The 11,614-nt window shown below is 38.9% G+C and overlaps 1 protein-coding gene across 1 annotated transcript in view; it reads left to right on the top strand.

The window, feature by feature from the left end:
* Positions 1-11,614, top strand: part of PIKFYVE (phosphoinositide kinase, FYVE-type zinc finger containing) — an 89,817-nt gene that overhangs the window by 71,863 nt on the left and 6,340 nt on the right. Inside the window, exons 32-39 of the mRNA XM_070933208.1 lie at positions 87-182; positions 2,438-2,521; positions 4,194-4,285; positions 5,982-6,146; positions 7,212-7,271; positions 9,861-10,037; positions 10,236-10,339; positions 10,630-10,758. Coding sequence (XP_070789309.1) covers positions 87-182; positions 2,438-2,521; positions 4,194-4,285; positions 5,982-6,146; positions 7,212-7,271; positions 9,861-10,037; positions 10,236-10,339; positions 10,630-10,758 — 907 coding nt within the window. The remainder of the gene's footprint in view (positions 1-86; positions 183-2,437; positions 2,522-4,193; positions 4,286-5,981; positions 6,147-7,211; positions 7,272-9,860; positions 10,038-10,235; positions 10,340-10,629; positions 10,759-11,614) is intronic.

Genomic DNA, 11,614 nt, shown 5'->3' with positions numbered 1-11,614 from the left:
AGTTTTCTTGCATCCGAGAAATGTGTGATACAGACCTGCTTGTCGTAAACAAATAACATGTTGTAATTTTTGTATCCTTAATGTAGTGAACCCGACAAGCATTACTTAATGTATGAGCACGAACGGGTTCCTATTGCTGTCTGTGAAAAGGAACCAAGCTCCATCATCGCCTTTGCTCTTAGGTATGTTGGTTTCCTGCTTTGATTCTAGAAATCTTTTTCAGCCTAGTGGTTCCCTGTTGGGGATTGTGAGAGTAGAAGCCCGATACATTTCTTTTTCCACATTCAGAAAAACAAATTCTTTGCTTGCTTTTGAGTCTTTAAAGCACAGTGCTAAATCATTTGATCCATCTTGTTTAATTGACTGCTGCTTCTACCCTGCCCGACCTCTTTTTAAAGCTTTACCAAGAGCACTCATCTAGACTCCACCTATGTATTTTTGACTGGGGAGGGGGAGCATTCAAATCTTGTATGTTCCAATTAAACATTTTATTTCATTTATATCTGACTTTGTTACAGTTTATATGAAGAACAGGGAATAAACAAACAAACAAATATATTATTATACGTCAGTGCTTTATAACATGAGCCCTACTAACTTTCTTAGTACCCAAAATTACCTATATCCTTCTGGTGGGTCAGTTTAAGTGCTGCAAAGTATAGCTGCCATATTAAATTAATATCATTTCCTTAAATAAAATTTCACCCGCTAAAAGGCTGATAAAATTGGAAAATGAAGAATTTATTCTTGCACATCTCTTAATAAACTCCATGCCTTGAATTGGCTTGACTTTTTGTTAACCCTCTCTTAATTATTATACTAGGAGAAATATGGCAACCATTTCTCCACAGAAAGACTCTGTGTGTCTGCAGTTTTTAAAACATATTTAAATTGGGCTTCAGGTGTTCTTTTAGAAATAGGTGGATTTGAACATTTCATATTGATCACATACATCTTCATATCATGTACTATCTAAAGTTTTCATAAGCCATTTCTGGTTTATTTTGTGTTTTTTTATTTTTTTCACTAAAGCTGATCACCTCCTACTTCAGCCAGAGGTTATGTGAATACATGTTCTTCACAATGCTTCACCTCCATCATGCAAGTCATCTTTATCTACATGAAAGTAGGCAGGGCAAAAAGTTCTGGTCTCATCTGCACATCAGACTGGTGTTACAATCTAGTATACCCAAATATAGTTTATCCTGAGGACTTTGCAAATTAAGCATTTTTTCTGAAGCTGTCACAGAGGCAGTTTTCTACTATTAGGAACTCAGGCTTAGTTACAGCCCCTTGAATTCTGCTGTATTCTACTAAAGGCAAGCTGCTTTTGCACCATCCTGTAGATCAGGGGTGTCAAACTGGTGGCCCGTGGGTCAGATGCATCACGGGCATCTGACCCACCCCGGCTCCGCAAAGGCAAAAAACATTGCAATACGTCACATGACATGATCGAGTTTGACACCTATGCTCTAGATCTTTTGGAATGATCAGACAGGTAGCTTTGTGTTGTGGCCCGCCAGTGGCCTGCGCGGATTGTTGCTGATCCCGACGAGGAGGCTGGTGTGGTGTCGCGCCAGCAGCCTGTGCAGCCGGCGCTTGAGTTGGACAGCGAGGAGGCTGAAGAAGATGTGGTGCCAGAGGCAGGGATTCAGCCAGGGCCTTTAGAACCTCCAGAGGCTCCTTTAAGTGAAGAGGATGAAGTGGAGGAGCCTCTTCTCAATGCACGAGCACGCAAAGCTGCCAAAAGGCAGGAGTGGTTACTCAGGAGGAGGTCTCCTCGAGAGTAAGGCTTGGGGCTAATTGGCCACTCCCTTAGCCTATTTAAGTTTGCACACAGCTTGTAAAAAGCTGCAGGAAACAACGTGTGTTTGTCCGTTCGTTACCGCTGATCACTGAGTTTGAATTTTCTCTGCAAACCTGGCTTCTGGGCTTTCTGCCAACTCTAGTAAGACTCTATCTTATCTGTGGAATTTCTGGCAGGTTGTTAAGAACGTTTTATTAACAGCCTGCATTTGCAAAAGACTGTGTTTTGAAGTAAACTGAGTTTTGTTAGGAGTTTCTGTGTGCTACATTCTTTGGGATCCATAGCTGGGGCAGAACACTTTGTCATCACTGCTGTAAAGTCATTGGGAAGGCTAGAGTACCCATTCTTCTCCCACCCCAATTGATCAACTTGATGTCCTTTCTATCATCCTCCTTCAGTCTATCCAGAGCAGGGAAGACACAGGTAAGCAGAAATAATTGCTTGAGTATTTGCATTACAAAAACATGCAGGAGTACATGAGAATTACCTCTTGAAGTCCAAAGTAGTACAACCAAGAAACAAGTTTATCTTCCCAATAATACTTTAACTATCTGTTTGCATGGTGCCCACTCATAGTTTAAACTATAGAATCGAACCATTTGAATAAAACCTCTATTTGTTTATTTTCAGTTGCAAGGAATACAAAAATGCCTTAGATGAATTATCAAAATTATCTTTGAAGAGCAGTATTGAAGAAGGATTTCTGTCAAACAGGTGACAAACTAATTTCTCTCTTTTAGTTGTACATTCAATTAGGGCAGGGGTGAAATCCAGCAGGTTCTGACAGGTTCTGGAGAACCAGTAGCAGAAATTTTGAGCAGTTTCGGAGAACCAGTAGCAGAAATTTTGGGTAGTTTGGAGAACCAGCAAATACCACCTCTGGCTGGCCCTAGAGTGGGGTGGGAATGGAGAGTTGCAATATTCGTCCCTCAGGAGTGGGGAGGGAATGGGGATTTTGCAGTATCCTTCCCCTGCCATCCCCACCAAGCCACACCCACAGAACCGGTAGTAAAAAAAATTGGATTTCACCACTGAATTAGGGCTCTTAAGAATAATTCAGGTCCTCCTATAGCCTTGATAATTGCCGGCAGAGGCTCTTTATGGTTGCTCCTTTAAATCATCAACAGTGTGTTCTACTTCATCCATTCACTCTTTTGGCAACAAATGACACACATGAAATACACAGACTTGGAAGAGCACTTTTATGGATTTCAAGAGCACTCTAAATTGTAGAATATCCAGCCATCCTTTGAATTTGGCTGGAAATTCTGGCAGCAGAATCCCAGCATATCTGGAAAGGCATTAGGTTAAAAAAGGCTGATCTAGATTCTTACTAACATTTTCTCTTGATATTGTATTACATAAAATTGGGCTATTTTCAAAATCTAGCATTCTGTTTATGTGTTCAATATAATTTTAGTATCTGAGATTTTCCAGGAAATTTACTATATGAAGCTTTGAATTATTACACACACTCATGAGTTCAATTTATGATCACTCACTCATAGCTCTGGTCAATAGCCATGCTCAAATCACTTTCTACCAAACATTGACACAACCAGTTTTTTGGAACACATGGAGACACAGTAAATTTTAAGTAACAGCAATATTTTATGTACATTTTATGTACAATGTACAATTGCTCTTTTCCACCCATCCACAGACAACTCACACTTATCCACACTTACCTACATTCTGAAGAACTAGACTGCCAGGTACTAGCCAGAGGAACGGAAACTGCCAAGTTTGGGTCCAAAGATGACTCAAAGAATGGGTGGGCTTCAGGACCCCTTTCATCCCCCAAAGTCCTTGCTTTGTTGATCCATAAGACAGGCACCTTCTCTTGCGTTATTGATTTATAGGTCTGGTAACTGCTGATAGGATTTGGCCAGGGGTTCCATGTGCTAAGGCCCACCTTCTGTTTTTTGTGACATGTTTTCCTTTGTTTCCTTAACAAGTTGATTCCTTAAACAAGTTTCCTGGCTTTTGCCCACCCTGCTGTGTGCCAGCTTCATTTTTAGGTATGACAGGTTTAGACTAGTGTCACTATAGCAAATCCTGGAAGCCTATCTGTAGATTTGTTGATGGCTATTTATTAACCAAATGAAATCTGAATTTCAGAAGCAGCATTCTTGCAGACAACCTGGGAGCAAATTTTCTCTTTTTGTGGATTTTAGAAGGCATATGTTGGGAAATGTACGCTAGCTTTTACAGAATCATATTCTAATCCAGCAGAGTTGTTTTTATGTTCACTAAATTAAATATGACCCATATGTATGTAAGGTGGTACTTCTGCAAAATTTAGGCTTCTATGTTTGGTGCAATCACATCTGCATCAGATGGATTTTAAGTAAATTGTAGCCAAAAAACTATTTTTGATTTCCAGTGTGGCTGAGAGCAGAGTGAAGACAAACAGCCCAGTCCGACTACCTGAAACTAGTGTGGGGCAGGCAAGCCAAACAACTGAAGCTGAACAGCGTAAGAAATTTAAGATTTTGTGGATGTTCATATCCTTTTATCTATCTTACTGTAGGACTTGAAAATCAGATCCTGAAAACTTCAGTATATTGTTGCTCAGATTTATCTAATGTTTTGTTCTAACCCCACAACAAATTTAATGGAAATATTGTTTCAATAAATTTAATAAGATCATTTAATAAAATCAATGAGGTCTATTAATTCATTAATCTCAAAGTTTGTGCTAAAACCGCATTTGAATGCATAGAAATGAAGCCTTTGAATTGAATTTAGCATCTTTTTTTTGTTTGTTTGCAAAAATACCTTTGCTGTTGCCTTCTTTTAGGAGGCTTTCCAACTTCCCGGTCTAATCTACACTCTTGCTTGTCTGATGATCTTCTATATAAGTATTAATCAGATCCGGTTTTGCTTAGGTTTTTTATATCAGTCAAGGTTGGCATGATATTGTCCCCTGCTATGATTAATCCACTTTTGCTTTTAAAGATATGCTGCTAGTATTTTAATGCCTTGTTAGAAAAACTGTTCTCTACTGGCTCAGTTCAGGAATCAAAATTAAAGAATTCCCTGCAGATACTTCCCTATCCTGTCCTCCCCTTGAACCTGTCTAGTCAAGGGAATCAAACATGTTTCTTGATAATTGGTTTCATATCTCAAACTTTTACTATTAGGACATTTTCCTGATGTTCATTTGGAATCTGACTTCCTATAACTTCCCACATATGTATATTAGACAATAATGTATAGAAAGAATTTTAATGTATTAAATTCTGACAATTCATAGGAAGAGACAGAATTTGTATCTCATTAGTAAGGAACAGCAGTCGACTAACTCAAACAGATAGTTTTCCAGTCCTGCAACAAGGGACCTCACCACTCTTCCACATAAATAATTCTGTTGTCAAACTGTTCTTACTATCAGTCAATTTCTGCTGTATATGAAGCCCTTTGATCCAATATTACCCTTCTTTTCAATGATTGCCTATAAGTATTCAAAGGGTATCACTCCTTTGTTGACATTTAGGCAAGCAAAATCAGAGTTGGCGTTTTCTTCTTTCCTTTATAGGATTTACTTTTCATACTTCTGCCTATCTGGGAGAAGGCTGCATTAGGGAGAATTTCCCCCCTAAATGGAGAGTATTTCTTCGTTTACAGTAGCAAATCAATTATGTAAATTTAAGTGGTCGAGTTCAAAGGCAGGATCTACCTGCTCAATGGTGATAAAGATCTGTGCAGTCCTAATGCAATTTAATGAGTCAAAGTGTGAACAATATATGTATGCTACCTTTTTGTTTCTCATTTTTTAAAACAGTTTTGAATGAATGCATTTGAGCCATATCTGATCATTTAATCTGCACTGTATGAGGAACAAGCCAGGCTTCTCACCTAGCAGAAGGATAGCTTCTTGATTCAAATAAGATGGAAACCAAGATAATTAGATATTTTGTGATTAAATCAGAGGTTACGTGTTGTTTATTAACCTGAGATAATAGATGGTCTGTTTGTCACTGGTGTTTGGTAAAATTTTATCCTGAACTTTTAAAAAATAGTGCTCTTGCCTAACACTTCAATAGAATTTCTCCAAGCTGCTATGAAATGACATGGAGCAACTGATAATTAGATTGGAATCACTTGGCTTGATGACAGAGTAGATGATGAATGAGCCCCCACCAAATGTTTCTTGTGTTCATGTCTTTAGCAAAGAAGCCATATGGAGTTCTGTCCTTCTTCCGTGGCACAGGAGGGAAAAGCCCAGATCTGTCTTCTCAGAAAAAGGAGACCTTGCGTGGAGCTGACAGTGCCTACTACCAGGTGGGGCAGACAGGAAAAGAGGGGGCAGAAAACCAAGGAGCAGAAAACCAAGGTACAAAATGTAAAAACTTCATTCTTGCTTTCCTCTCCCCTACCCAGTATTCCTGGATTAATGAAATGCACAAAAGTTTCCATCTTCTGAAAAATGATATTAATAGTAGCAAAACTTAATGGGGGTGGTGGGGGTAGAGAATACATGGTTGGAATAAACATGACCACACATTGACATCCAAAATCAAAAGCTTCAGATCTTTTTCAAAACAAGTGACAAATCTTTTTCATTTTGGATCGCCTTTCTGGTTTTTTCCTGTCCATTTCAGTCTTAATTATTGATTTGCATTGTTTCTCACTAAAAACAAGGAGGGAGAAGAAAAATTGCTCTTAGCAAGCTGGCAGAAGATATCTAGTGAAGCTGTGTCAGACCCAAATGAGAAAGAAAGGGAAATTGAAATTGTTTTTAAAAGCTCTTCAGTTCTAGTCCCTTTAAAAACTACTTTCCATGATTTGCAAATGTTCAGAATGACTGAATTTATGTGGGCAAAAAGTATATCATTTGAATCAGAAATGTCAGGATTTGACTCATATTTCATTCTTTTAAAACACAAAATGGTAGAGTTGTAAAATTAGACAGATTAATTCACATAAAATGAGAATAATTTTAAATTCTAGATTTTTTTTTCTTGTTTGTTTCATTTAATGGCAGAAGGCCTACAAAATCATTATAATTTGCTGGGGTGCTGTGTTTTATTTATTAATTACTGTGCTTAATAAATGTGTTTTGGGATTGGGGAAAGATAGAATTTATGAATGACAGGTTGTAGCACTGATCCAGTTTCCTTCATGTTGTAAATATTAGCCAACCTAGCAACTCCTGAGAAATGTAATAGTTCAGAAATAGTTATCTATCTGTCAGACTAGATAAAGCACTCTGTTCAGGAGTAAGGAAATCTGGGATCATTTTTCTGAGAATGTAAAGTATCTTTCTCCAAATTGCTGCCTTTTAGATGTGTTAAACTAAATTTTCAGAATTACAAACCAAGTCAAGACATCAGGTTCAGAAAAATGGCCCTAAAAGATTGCATATTTAGTCTATTTTTCTTGTTCATATTTTTTCCAGATGAAATAGAGGGAAGTGATGCACAAAAGAAGCAGCTTGGAAATCCACATGTTGAACTTCGTAAGTAGATAACAAAACAACACATACTACAAAGTCCTTTGTAAATTATACAGTAACTATAGGTTCGCACTGTGGTCTTGATCATGTGATATCAAGGTGAATTCGGCAGACCCTTGAAATTGAGATGGAGCATATGTATATTTTTGTGCAGAGCAGGTCATTTTTCTGTAAGATGTCTAGTTCATTATGTCACTGCTTGTTCTTATTGCCACAAGGAGGCAGAATACTGAGGTGTTTGCTCAGGCTTTGCTGTTGAATACAGTATTCCAATATTCAGATTCTCCTTTCCTGATATAACTCTCTCCATTCTCATGAAATGTAGTCCATATGTGATTTAAAATGCATTTAACACATTATATTAGACAATGTGGAACAGAAGTCTGTAGGTACTAGTATACTAACAAGATAACAATTAACAAGTTGCATCATCATCAAAACTCAGAATAGTATTTGAAGACCTATCATATGCATACTTGTATGAGCCACTAAAAAGCAATCTCATAAAATTAATTTTACAGCCATTTCAGAAGATATCATAGATAGTCCTTGGTTAACAACCATTCATTCAGCAACCTTTTGAAATGACAGTGGTGCTGAATAAATGGTACTTATGACTGGTCCCAGAAATTATGGCCATTGCAGTACTCCTGTGATCTGGATATTTGGATGCTTGTCAGTCCATCTACACTTATGACCATAGGGGCATTTCAACCCCCTGTTAGTTACCTTACACAATGGCACTCCTCAGCGGCAGAGGCATTGAGGCTAAAATATAGGCATGGGACCTTCAGAAGCCTCAGCCAATTGCCACCCTCACCCCCCATCCCACACACACTAGGCCACTCTTCAGATCCTGCTCTACCAGTGACACCTCAACCATGTACCACAGTCAGCCATCACAGCACAAAGTCCCCACATTCTGCAGGCCCAACCAGATCCACTTGACATAGTTTCTCACCTTTCTTCCAGTGGTGAAATCTAAAATTTGTTACTACCAGTTCTGTGGGCGTGGCTTGGTGGGGGGGGTAATGTGACCGTGGGCGTGGCCATTTTTTTTTTTACTTTTAAAACCATTTTTTGCATGTAAAACCATGTAAAAAAATGCTTTCAAAAGGCTCTGACGATCCCAGCTGAGTTGCCTGATCGTCAGAGGGTTTTTAAAAAACCCTCTGCCGATCAGGCAACTCAGCTGGGATCGTCAGAGCCATTTAAAAGAAAAAACTTTTTTTCTTTTAAATGCCTCTGACAATCCAAGCTGAGTTGCCTGATCGGCAGGCAACTCAGCTTGGATCGTCAGAGGCATTTAAAAGGAAAAAAGCTCCTGATGATCGCGCGGCTCAGCTGGGCATGGGGGGCGGGGGCAGGGATTTTTTTTACTGGTTCTCTGAACTGCCCGCCGCCATCGCTACCTACTCGCCTGAGCCGGTCCGAACCAGGAGCATTTCACCCCTGCTTTCTTCCTACCGCTAATGAGTTGTTCTCTGGCTACTGGCTTGCCAGGCCTTCTTCCCAAGGCATTTGTGGTATACTTCAAATAGCATACACCATTCTCTAATTATTGAATTCTCTTCTTGTAATGTTTCAGAAGGTTTCTGAGACCTTCTGAAATTTCACAAGAAGGCTGCACACAAATTGAAAAACAGCACTGTGCTATTTGAGAACAATTTGGAGAAAAGCTAAGAAGGAAACAAAAAGACCTTCTCTCCAGCAGCCAACCCAGATAAGCATATATTAACACCAGGCAAACAATCAGGCAGAAAATAATACCCTAATCAAGGAACTACCAGGAGAAACTACCATATTTTTCAGACTATAAAATGCACTTTTTTCCCTCCTAAAAGAGGGTGGAAATGTTGGTGCGTCTTATACACTGAATTCAGCCATTTTTGGCCTCCCAAAGCCCCGCCTCGCTCGTCCCATTTTTGCAAAAAACTTGCCCATTTTTCGCCAGTTTTTTGCAAAAACAGTGTTTTTGCCCTCCCCCAACCCCCAGGAACATTCTGCAGGCCTCCCAAACCCTCTGCACACCCTGTTTTTTGCAAAAACTCGCTCGTTTTTGCCCTCCCCCAGCCCCCAGGAGCACTCTGCAGGCCTCCCAAACCCTTTCCCAAACCCTCCCTTTTGCCGGGAAGGGCAAAACCCTTTTTCCCCCCCTTACTTACCTCTTCGAAATCTTGGTGCATCTTATACACTGGTGCGTTTTATAGTCCGAAAAATATGGTGTACCCCCATTAACACAGACTCCAGTGCCACCAAACTCTTTGTATAACTGTTAAATAATCTTTAAAAATGAGAGAGTAACTGGATTGAGATTTTTGGGTATATATTTAGGTTGCCTGGAGTGTGAAATTTGATGATTAAAAAAAGGGAAAAGGTAGCTGGGTATTTGTTTCTCTCTTTGTGTGTATATGTACACTCAAATACTGCAGATTACTATTGCACAATTGAAATCAAAAAGTTCTGATGAAGAACATAGATCTTCTGGTCTGAGTTAGGAAAATAATGTAAGCATCTATCTAATCTAGAAAATGGAGCTTCCTTTATTTAATTAATTAAAAAATAAAATATTGATTTTGTGTGTTTTTGCAGAATTCTCTGATGCCAATGCCAAGTTTTACTGCAGGATTTACTATGCAGGGGAGTTCCATAAAATGCGTGAAGTGATTCTTGGAAGTAGTGAAGAAGATTTTATCCATTCTCTCTCTCACTCACTGCCTTGGCAGGCAAGAGGAGGGAAATCAGGAGCTGCTTTTTATGTGACTGAAGGTAGCTAACTTCTCAATACCTCATAGACATGGGCACTTCCTTGTTATGGTATGCGAACAACTCTGTGATCTACAACTCTAGCTATCTCAGTAGCTAGAGAAAACCTTCTGTGATACCGTTTTCACTGATGATGTTTGGAGGAATTGCATAATTATGTCTTTGTAACTATGCAACATATCAACATATTTTCTTCTTTAGATGACCGATTCATCTTGAAACAAATGCCTCGCCTGGAAGTCCAGTCCTTTCTCGACTTTGCCCCACATTACTTCACATACATTACTAATGCAGTTCAACAAAAGGTAAGATTTGTGGAATAATTTATCCCTTGCCTTTAAAACCAAGAATGAAGCATCAGGATTAAACTGCAGTCCGGGACAGAAAGAAACATAGCTTATTTACTTATTTACTGATTTACCTTTGAATGATATCAACTGAAAATGCCTTTTGAAGGAAGACATTGGTGACTTCGTGTAGTTCTTTGCATTTTTTTAAATTTGTGTTGTATTCTGTCTTACTAAATCTAGATAAACATTTGCATTGGGAAGTAGAACCTTGAGCAACTGATGAATACATTAACACTTTGTTTCAGAAACCCACAGCTTTGGCCAAGATTCTTGGGGTTTATCGAATAGGCTATAAAAACTCTCAGAACAACACAGAAAAGAAGCTTGATCTGCTAGTCATGGAAAACCTCTTCTATGGCAGAAAAATGGCTCAGGTGAATAAGTGTTGTGTTACAGAAATGGGAAGTGTTGTCTTTCTTCTTGGTTGCTGTGTCTTTTCCAACTGAAAGATTTAATAAGACTATTGCTTTCAATAGCAACTTGTTATATTTGAGAATATTGCAATATTGAGAATACTGGCTATGTTTTGCTCTGGATCTGGATCTTCACTGGGGAGTCCTGTTCCACTTTAATTGCTTTAGTGGGAAGTTCTGACATGCCCTACGTTGATATAGTGTATTAAAAGTTTTATTGAAGTTATTTATCCACTGCTTTTTGCATTGAATCCTGAAGTGGTTTTTACAAAGGCAGCGTCACTTAGAATATATTAGGGTAATTCATTCTGGAGGTTATCAGTGTATGAATCATTCTGGCCAAATTTTACCTGACCAGGAACGGGCAGAGTTGGGTACCATTCTAAATTGACAGTCAGCATTCCTAGATATAAAGATCACCTGCTCCTCTAATGACAATGAGAGATTTGCAAATATTGAGAAAGTTGACACCCTAACTATAACTGGGTTCCTTCAGAGAAACATGTCCTCCACTAAAGCAGGCCATTTTCTTCATTCCTAGACTCAGGAACCACTTACCCTTAGTCCTTTTGTTGGGTTTTAGTTTTAGTTCATCCAGTCCACTATCGCAGTTAAGGACAGACTGGCTTATGCAAGGCCTCACATCAATCAGAGAAATAGCCCTGACTATGATTAGCATATCCTCCAAATCCTTTCATAACCATATCACATGGCTTCATGTAGACCCTGAACAGCACAAGAAAGAGGATGATTCTTTGAGATTCCCCATAATAAGATTGCCAATATTGTTCTCTGGAATCAGTCACACAGAGAGGAA

This window comes from Pituophis catenifer, unplaced genomic scaffold (genome assembly GCF_029215685.1).
Source record: "Pituophis catenifer annectens isolate HBS135680 unplaced genomic scaffold, rPitCat1.0.hap2 SCAF_1, whole genome shotgun sequence".
Taxonomy (NCBI): domain Eukaryota; kingdom Metazoa; phylum Chordata; class Lepidosauria; order Squamata; family Colubridae; genus Pituophis; species Pituophis catenifer.
This window is presented reverse-complemented; position numbering and strand designations above follow the sequence as displayed.